This window comes from Nilaparvata lugens, chromosome 10, assembly GCF_014356525.2.
Source record: "Nilaparvata lugens isolate BPH chromosome 10, ASM1435652v1, whole genome shotgun sequence".
NCBI classification, from domain to species: Eukaryota; Metazoa; Arthropoda; class Insecta; order Hemiptera; family Delphacidae; genus Nilaparvata; species Nilaparvata lugens.
Window position 1 is genome coordinate 1,757,829 of NC_052513.1, and position 9,683 is coordinate 1,767,511.

Consider the following 9,683-nt stretch of genomic DNA (forward strand, 5'->3'; position numbering starts at 1 on the left):
TTCATTACTGTTCAGGTATCATCTATCATGATGTGATAAATGTTTAAACATTTCAATTATAAAATTTTTGTAATGTTTCCATATTGTTACTGTTCTGTGTAGCAACAATGCTATAAAGTGTGGAACATTATTGTGAATCGACCATGAAATTACAAATTGCAGAATCGAACAAACATTTTCTTATTGCTAATGGAAATTCTGAAATATCAGCTACTGAATTATAATCAATATTGCATTTCACACCATAGAGGTGTTTGGGATATTCTGAAGCATCAAATTAATTATCTCTATTGGATTCTGCGCCGTAAGACTACTCAGTATACTTGAGATACTTTAATACTCAGATATACTCTGACCTTGTGAGCCCACATTGACATCACGGTGTCAGTCATTGCTTCAAGGCCCGTGGCTCCACAGTGGCATCACATTCCTATAGTGAGGTCCACGTTATTATGGCAGTGAATAAAGATGGAAGAACAGCGTTGCCGATTCTCTGCCTTAATTAATTTTATTTCTATATTGTTAAAAACAGATTAAGCAACGTTGCGGAGCTAGAAAAGGATAGTGCTATTAGATTTGTGGAATGATAGACAAGGATAGCAACACATGTTAATCAAATACTTCCATTACAACGTGGACCTCACTATATCTATTTCTATTGGGCTACTAAACCAAGGGCCACAAGCATGTGAATATGCGCCCTTGGCCTGTGAATATATGCAAGAATATGAGAATATGTCACAATAGCTTATATAACCGACATGGTGCTCAACGAAGCTCCAATAGGATGACAATAGGATAGATGTTTAATGTAGAGTGCAAACTGTAAACTGTTCATTGGCGAAATGTTTTGTTTAGCACCTTGTATAACAATATGTAAATGTATTATACATTTAGGATTGTTAATTTTCAAAAATGAGGAGCTTCTTTGCATTCTCGTATGATAGATGTGAAGCAGTAAGATGAAATTAAATAAGTTGGTACACGTGTTGCTTCACGACCAACATCAGAGTTTCCTGCCAGACAATAATATTTAAATCAAAAACATCTTCTACTTCTCACTCTCTCTCCTTATTCTACAATAAAATCAATATCTTCAAGTAATACCATTTACCTCATAGATTTATTATTCAGTATGATAATGATAATATGTAAAAGAGATCTATAGTCTGGGCATGTACACCAAATTCAAAGCACTTTTTGTTCAAATTCAAGCAATTTTTTTGGCTTGAAGCTACCAAAGGAGATACTCAGGGGGTAGATCCACCTGGGCCTTTTGCATGGTGAAATACCTACTAATAATACCAGTAGTCAGCTGGTTTTGGTAAAGTAGTGAACTATAGTATTTTATCATGCAATAGGGTCCTGGCACTATCACCTAAATTTACAGTAGCAAATTTAGTTGGTATCATAGTGGTCCTGCAAATTATAACATGGAAATATATGGCCTTGGGAGTGAGATTAAGTAGGTGGTAAGTATTATAATGAAGGCCTAAGTATTTCGGGCTATTGTTGTCAAGAGACAGATGTCATTAATTGGAAGGTCTCGTTAGAGAACATTTTTGCAAACCTACCTACCCTGACAGCACACAATGTTCATATAACATTTAATAAATAGTTGAATACCGTATCTATTTGAGTTACCGTAAATCAAATGTTTATTGAACATCAAGCATTGGTGTTGAATAAGCGTTTATCTAACATTTGAACACCTCAGTTCTAAAAAAATTATAAATATTCATATTGAATGTCCATACAATGCTTGTCAAAGGTTCATGTTTTTGAACAAAAATATTGGTTAATCTTACTTGAACGTATGATGATGGTTTAATAACTTCTGATAATATTTGATAGCTGTTTCGGGCAATCGCTTGATTTATTATGTGTATTTCAAAAACTCCTTATTAGAGCCATTAAAGCTGTATTATTGAAAGAAGAGAAACATCTTTCAAAGCATTTGATTTGTTTTGTTATCTACTAAAAAATTGATAGAAAGTAAAATTTTCAAATATATACTAGTGTTGTGAACAATAAAATTTGAATTTAAGTAGGCTACTGTACTATTTCTTGAAAAATACATTCCAGTGATATAAACAATACCGTACAATTTTGTAAAAAATTAAATGCAATAAGCGGTTGACTTCCAACAAAAATACGCATAATTTAAACTTCGCGCTCCTATATTTCAACAACCTTCATCTCATCCTAATGGTTTTATTCCCTCATTATTATACAATTTGAGTTTCAAGAATGTTGAAAACCAAAATATTATCTTGTTTCCCTAATTGTCTACAATTCCGTCTTTGTGCGAAGGCAATTATTGTAGATTATTATGTAATTTTTGCAAATTGAAAACAGTTGGCTGTATGACAACAGGGAGCTCTGACGTCACAGTTTCTACGATGTTCTAGAAATCGAAAAGGCAGATTCTCGTCTCTGATTGGCTGGTTCTGTCTAATCTTACCCCCTCCATATGATCAGAAACCCAGAAATCAGCAGCAGACAAAGCAAATTCGTCAGTATCAAGAAAGCAGACAACACGTTGAACACAAGTTTTGTGAATCTTTCAATTTTTATTGTGATCTAGAATTTATTAAATTACACCAAAGATGCCACGACGAGGAAGGTCACCATCTCCTGCACCAAGGTGTGTATATTTTATCAATAAGAACATTGTAATTTTTCAATAAATTCTGATGTAACCTATGAAGGTCACATGCTACAAATTTCAGTTTTGTAGAAAATCGTTATCAATTATTTTATTCCCGTAACTAGTTTAGAGCTTATTCATTTAGATTTTAATAAATATATTGTTCCACGATAACTTGATAATTTTTAAAGTGTACAAACTCATAAACTTTTAATCTCCGATATATTTCAAGATTGAATAGTCATGGTCAAGCTAGGTTTGAAATTGGCTAAGCTATATTGCAAAGTTACAACTCTTTTGTTCATTATTTATTTATTCTTATAAACTCAATTCTCATTTTATCAAGAGTGATATTGTAATTTGACAGGATAATATTGACATTTGTATCCTGTTTGAGAAGTTGACAAAATAGGAAGACTGAGTTGAAGGCTCATGCTTTTTTATTTTTATTTATTCATATACAAATACAATCTAGTTAAAAACAACAGGCATTTGCCCAAAACTGTTTTAAACCTTAATTTGGATTACACAGTCTAGAGGTTATGTAAAAATGATAACTTCATTCACACTATTTTGAGTCCAAAAAATGTATCTTTCTATAATTTCAATTGAATAAACTGTTGAATTGATCTCGTCTCTTGATTTCATTGTGCTCCACAAGGGTCTATTTAAAAACTTCACCAACTAAAATCTTGAAGAATTGGATATAGGCCTATAAACCATCCTTGGTAAATGAAGAATCTAGGCTATATGCAAAATTTTAAGTTAATCAGTTGAGTAGTTCAGACGTGATGATGCGTTATTCGTAAATTTCCTATCCCGTACATGTATAAATCAGTTCTTTCCATTATTATATTGTAGACTAGCAGCAGGTAACATATGCTCCGCAAGGGCCTAATTTAAAACTTTATGTAATACCAAAATACTTATGTGCTCTTGAATATTTTACCCATCATAGGATACATTGGCGATAGTTAAAAATAGGCCTATAATCATCCTTGGTAAATGAAGAATCTATATGTAAAATTTCAAGTTAATTAGTTGAGTTGTTGAAACGTGATGATATTCCTTCATTCGTGAATTTCCTATCCTGTACGTGTATAAGCCAATTCTTTCCAGTATTATATTATAGATCTATTTGTAGTTGTGTAAAAATGTTTGATGTCTAGCTTATTATTAATGTCGTGGTTTTGTTGGTTTACAGCCGACGTGCGCCGGCCCCAGTACAGCAGAGGGCTGCACCCCCCGCTCCCGCCCCTGTCCAACAGCAGCAGCCAATGGTGATGCAGCCACAGCAGCAGCAGCCAAGCATGTTCCAGCAAATGGCTGCCACCGCTGGAGGAGTTGCTGTTGGATCAGCTGTGGTATGTTCACGTCGACAAAGTATACAAAAATGAAATAATTTGATAATATGTACTGGATGTCCCACAAAACAACAAATCAATATTATTAATACATACAGGATGTCCCACAAAACAACAAATCAATATTATTAATATATACAGGATGTCCCACAAAACAACAAATCAATATTATTAATATATACAGGATGTCCCACGAAATAACAAATCAATGAAGGCTCAACTCACACTTACGCGACTCAGGTCGAGAGTAGTCGAGAGCATGTGTTTTCAAATGGGTGAGGTCGCAGAGACTAGAATCGACTGGTCTGAGTGTCACCATTTGGAAACACATGCTCTCGACTAGAGTTGAGTCTCTTTAATATAATACAATTTAATATTTTAAGAGAATTAATATAATTTCTCGACCTGAGTCGTGTAAGTGTAAGTTGAGCTTAATATAAAGAGTGTCTCTTGAAAGGTGTGATAGCCGAAGCCTATAAATCCTACATGAAATTGGAAACCAAAAATGCTCAGTAAAGTTTTTTTATATAGACCTCAGTTTTCGAGGTAAAGGGTATCGATTTCTCAATATTTTTTAAAAGTGTCATTAACTAGAAAACGATTAGTCAAAATCCAATTTCATGTTTTCGAGATTTATCAGTTTCTCGATATTTTTGAAAAACGTCAATAACTAGAAAAGGATTAGTCAAAATCCAATTTCAAGGTTGTAAGGAAGAGTAAAAATGAAGTGTCATAAGTCTAGAATCAGTTTTTTGATAAAGCTACATTTCTATTTTGCCGACAACCGAGAAAGTAGTCAATACACTTGGATCTTATGGGAGTGTTCACGCATTGTCGAATGAAAATCTGTGAAAATTTCAATGTAATGAGAAACAATAGTATTTTTTGCCGGCCTCTGTAAATGTAAAGCTTTAAAATAGCTTTGAAAATGTAGCCTATAGCCTAAAGCAAATCACCAAGAACAAACTACAGAACAATAGCATTGAAAATCTCAAAGCTTTTCAATCATAGAAAACTGTGTGATAGATCATTTACCTTTTGAAGATTCACACCCGGTTGCACAAAAGTGTTAACTTTTAATCCCGATTAAATGCCAAGAAAGCCAATTAGAGAAGCCTTCTTATCTAAGAAACTTCCTCTAATTAGTTCTGTTGGCATTTAATCATAATTATTATTTAACAGGACCTCATTATGTAACCTGGCCTCAGTGTACCAAAGAGTTGGATATATATACTTAGACTGTCCTAATAGAATTTCCAGAAGTGGTACTTGAATAGAATTGTCTGAAAACTTACAATAATTACTTATTTCGTTATTTTTTTATACCTTTTGGACAACTCACACCCATGCAAATTCATTGAATGAGTTGTTGTGTATGCAAAATCATGACATCGTTCAGAGTCCATTCTGATATTTCTGATTTATGCAATCGGGAAATAGCCTATGTGAAGGCATTTTGAAGTTTGGTCAGTATTGATTAAAAATATTGTAATACAATAGTCCAATGCATCATAGAGTATCGTATTAGAGTTTGTTTCACATTAAAAAAACTATTAATTTCAATGTCCATTCTTGTAATCTTACTGTTATCTTATTTATGTAATACTGTATTTGGATTCAAGCCAAAATAATTTGTTTTTGAAGGTAGGTGTCCCCATTGAATGAATCATTAGAATTGCTCTACGTGAATGATTATTTCATTTCTATACAAAAATCTATCCTAATATTTAGGCTAGGAACAACACATATGACGTTTCATCGGACATTTTTGACTGACTGTCGAACAGTGTTCTGTAACAGCTGACCTGACAGAGCACACAAACAACTGAACAACTGTGTCAAAGTGACTGCCGCTAAGGGTAAGATCACATTGTATGCACGTATGTGCAAGTGCACACGAGACCTTACATGACCACGCGTGCAGATGAGGAACAAATTCTGGAAGGAGCCATAGTAACACGTTGTGACTTGTCTGTCGCTGCTCACACTGAATTGCACGCGTTCAGTGTGGGTGTTTTAATGGCTCTTTACATATTTTGTTTCTCATCTGCACGCGTGACTCATGTACGGTTTAGTCGTATCGTACATGTGAATCGTTAGGGTGGCCACTAACGACCGGACAAGTTTGTTGAACATATGTGTGTACACACATGATCGTCGTACATGTCGTGTCATCAGTGGAAGGCTTCGAACAAATTTTTTTGTGGTGAGGTTCTTGTAACTTCGATTTTTTGTTTTTCATTTTTCCTTCGCTGCTCTATTTGAAGTTTAATTGATTATTTTTGTATCATTATAATTATTTATAATTTTTCTGTGGTTTATTTATTGTTATTGGTCGTTTATTTTAAGCTGCGTTTACACCAAAGTTATTAACAAAATGTTAATAACCTAATTCTTATAGATTCTATTAGATTGAACGGAACTTGACAAACACATATGTTCATCATGTGTTTGATAAGTTATGTTTAATATAATAGAATCTAAGAACTAAGTTATTAGCATTTTGTTAATAACTTTGGTATAAACTCAGCTTCTTGTTAAAAGCTGTTAATAAACAGGTGTTTTCGTCCAAAGCCTTTTGTGTGAATTTCTTTTTCGTTGAAAGACTGTCCGTTCACATATGATCGAAACACTTGTTTCAAGTTTTTATTGGGCCAGTTGAACATAGAAGTTACATATAGCCAAGTCACAATTCACATTAAAGAAACATACAATAAATTGCACAGATACAATACATACAATAGACAATAATAAATAAAACAGATCAGTTACATTAGAATCAAGGAAAATTTACAATTAAATCAGATAATTTAGTAGTCTCCTGTACTTGGGTATTGCTTTAAATAGACGAAAAATAACATTAAATTTAATATTGACTATGGTGTTGGATCAGCAGTAATGAATTCCTCCACTGAATAAAATGGATTCACAATCAGCCAGGATCTAAGTACTTGGAGAAAAAGATTGTATTGTACGTAACTTGTATTGTCGTTAGTAGTCCTTATGTTTGTTAGCGGTCAACCTTGAGAAATAAATGCATGGATAGATTAAGTACCTTCAAATTCAAGTTTTCTTCAAATTCTATGACATTTTCTAAATATGTTGTTTTGTTTTTCAGGGTCACACAGTAGGCCACGCGCTGACCGGTATGTTCAGTGGAGGTGGCAGCAGTGAGGCAGCCGCCCCCCAGGCAGCCGCTCCCCAAGGCGCGGCCCCACAGCCATACGTTGGCGCCCAGGGTCCAAATGAGCCGACCGGCGCATGCGCCTGGGAGATCAAACAGTTCCTGCAGTGCGCCCAGAACCAGGGTGATCTCAGTCTGTGCGAGGGATTCAACGAGGCACTCAGACAGTGCAAGACTGCTCATAGTGAGTAAAATTATCAATGCTTGACATTTTATCTTTTCTCTTTTCTAATGTATTGTTGAACAAATTTGTATAATATAAATAGAAATACAAATCTCAGTAGGCTACCCTTTTTTAATTATTTTATTACTTTTTAAGTAATATTTATATTAACTAATAATTATATTACTTTTTAACTAATTATTTTATGTTTCGGACATTCATGCATTTTCAAGTCTGTATTAGTTATTTGTGCAACTAGTGCGCAAATATTTTGCTGCACCGAAAGAAACGTTACGGCTCAGGCGAGGGCGGAATGGTTTCTTGAGTGCAGCAGAGGAACTTTGCTGCGCAAGTATTTCACATTAAATGTTTCCTACAGTTTACCATTGAATCTGAAAAGTGGTTGATTATGGGTAAAATGATGGCTGAAATCCATCAAATGTTTGTCTGTATAATTTTGTTATTAATAACAACTTATTTATTTTAAACTTGATAATCCAATTGAAAATTAATAATCGATCATTTATTCAAATTAAAAATTGAATTAATCCAATTAATTTGAAAATTTGAATAGTTTTGAGTAAATCTTAAATTGTAAATAATTATTCAACCTATCAATTTATGAATGAAAAAAAATATTTGAAATAATGAATAATAGTAAAATTCAAAATTTATAATTTAATGAGTTCTCATTTTTATTTATTTGAAAATCAAAAAAATATAGATAGAACAAATTCGCATTCAAAATACACGCCAACAATGTCAACAGCTGATTGGGATGGCATCAAGATGATACGCAAAGTATTAAGAGTACGCAAAGTAATACTTTGCGCACTAGAGCGGAAAAGTGATTCTTTGCGTTCTGTAATCAGTGCATGAATGGTCACTTTTCAAGTAACTGTAGGAAAAATAATATTCATCACAGTTTAAATAATAATGAACAAATTAGTTTGATAGGTCTCGAACACGCAACCTTTGATTTACGAACTGGAATCACTTGGAGAAGCTTTGTTTGGTTTGGCTTTTAGGCTAGGCGCACACCAGTTAGTCAAGACAAGACAAGACATGATCAGACACGTTTAGTCACAATACTTCACATAGTTGCTTATGAAGAAATGTCTAATTGCAATGACTAATCAGTGTGAGTTGCGTCATAAGAAACAATGTGAAGTATTGTGACTAAACGTGTCTGATCTTGTCTTGACTAACTGGTGTGAGCCTAGCCTTATGGTTACGTAAACTTTAAATCACAAATTGAATAAAGCTCCTTCAATTATTAAATTAGAATTAATTGATGAATAGCAATGAAAGCTAGCCTTATCCATCCTCGGTAGATTCATAATTTTTATGTAGAATTGCAAAGTCAAGTGAAAGAGGGAGCTCTTATTGCCTCAACTCTACCGTCAAAACGTTTAATGCTTGACGTATAAAAATGAAGACATTTATCTGTCAATCCTTTCCACTCTACGATTTAAGAATATCTTATTTCCATTGATAATTGATACACAAGTTGTCGACTACTGTTTACTATTAATCTTAAATGCTGTGTTGTGATTCTTGTTTATGTTAACAATAAGTCTCATTCATAAGAAACTAAATCCAATTTTCATTTTTCATTTTCAGATATGGCTTGAAAACATCCTGAACTGTAGTAATCTACCGTATTAAAGTGAGTATTATACTTTGGAGGATCGCCCACTATATTCATGGTTTCCAACATCTTCAATGACATCTATAAAAAAATTCGAATAATTGAAACATATGTGATAGACTATATGTTATTTACCATCTTGATGTTTAGGTTCTACGAAATTCATTTACATTGTTTAATTGATTATTAAATATAATTGTTCAATTACGAGTGACTTTTCTTTTTAGCAATTAGTCCAGGTTCTGAAATCATATAAATTTGAATCTTGATTATCCTCATTTATCAAAGTTTAATTTCATTACATGGAATCCTTGGGACGAGGGACTGTATTTATAAACGTTTACAGTAGCTAGTAGAATCAATATGATGAGTTTATAATTTGTAGATTAAATTTTAATTTTTAAACCAATTCTTGCAGTATTATTATTATCATCATAATCCTTTTTACGAATTGGAAACAACAAAAAATGATCCGTGTAAAAACTCCGATGATTGAGGATTCTGAAATAACAACTAACCTTTTGAATTGATTGTTTCTAAATGTCACAGGTATTTGCAGCTATAAACTGGCTATAAAAACAACTATTAGCTGATATGAATATCATGTTGAAGTGTGAACAATTCTACAGTTGGTGGTAAGAATCGTTACCACTCAATCTCTAATCGGTTTT

General features: G+C 33.2%; 1 protein-coding gene across 1 annotated transcript; it reads left to right on the forward strand.

Annotated features, from left to right (window-relative positions):
• Positions 1-2,357: 2,357 nt before the first annotated feature.
• On the forward strand, positions 2,358-9,220 carry LOC111049480 (coiled-coil-helix-coiled-coil-helix domain-containing protein 10, mitochondrial). Its single transcript, XM_022335559.2, has 4 exons — positions 2,358-2,647; positions 3,855-4,014; positions 7,133-7,382; positions 8,985-9,220. The coding sequence occupies exons 1-4, from the start codon at positions 2,610-2,612 to the stop codon at positions 8,993-8,995; spliced, it is 459 nt and encodes a 152-aa protein (XP_022191251.2). The 5' UTR covers positions 2,358-2,609; the 3' UTR covers positions 8,996-9,220.
• Positions 9,221-9,683: the final 463 nt, after the last annotated feature.

Coding starts and splice junctions, on each gene's coding strand:
- LOC111049480 (XM_022335559.2), top strand. CDS start 2,610: ATGCCACGACGAGGAAGGTCACCATCTCCTGCACCAAG. Junction 2,648..3,854: donor TCACCATCTCCTGCACCAAG/GTGTGTATATTT, acceptor GTTGGTTTACAG/CCGACGTGCGCCGGCCCCAG. Junction 4,015..7,132: donor TTGCTGTTGGATCAGCTGTG/GTATGTTCACGT, acceptor TTTGTTTTTCAG/GGTCACACAGTAGGCCACGC.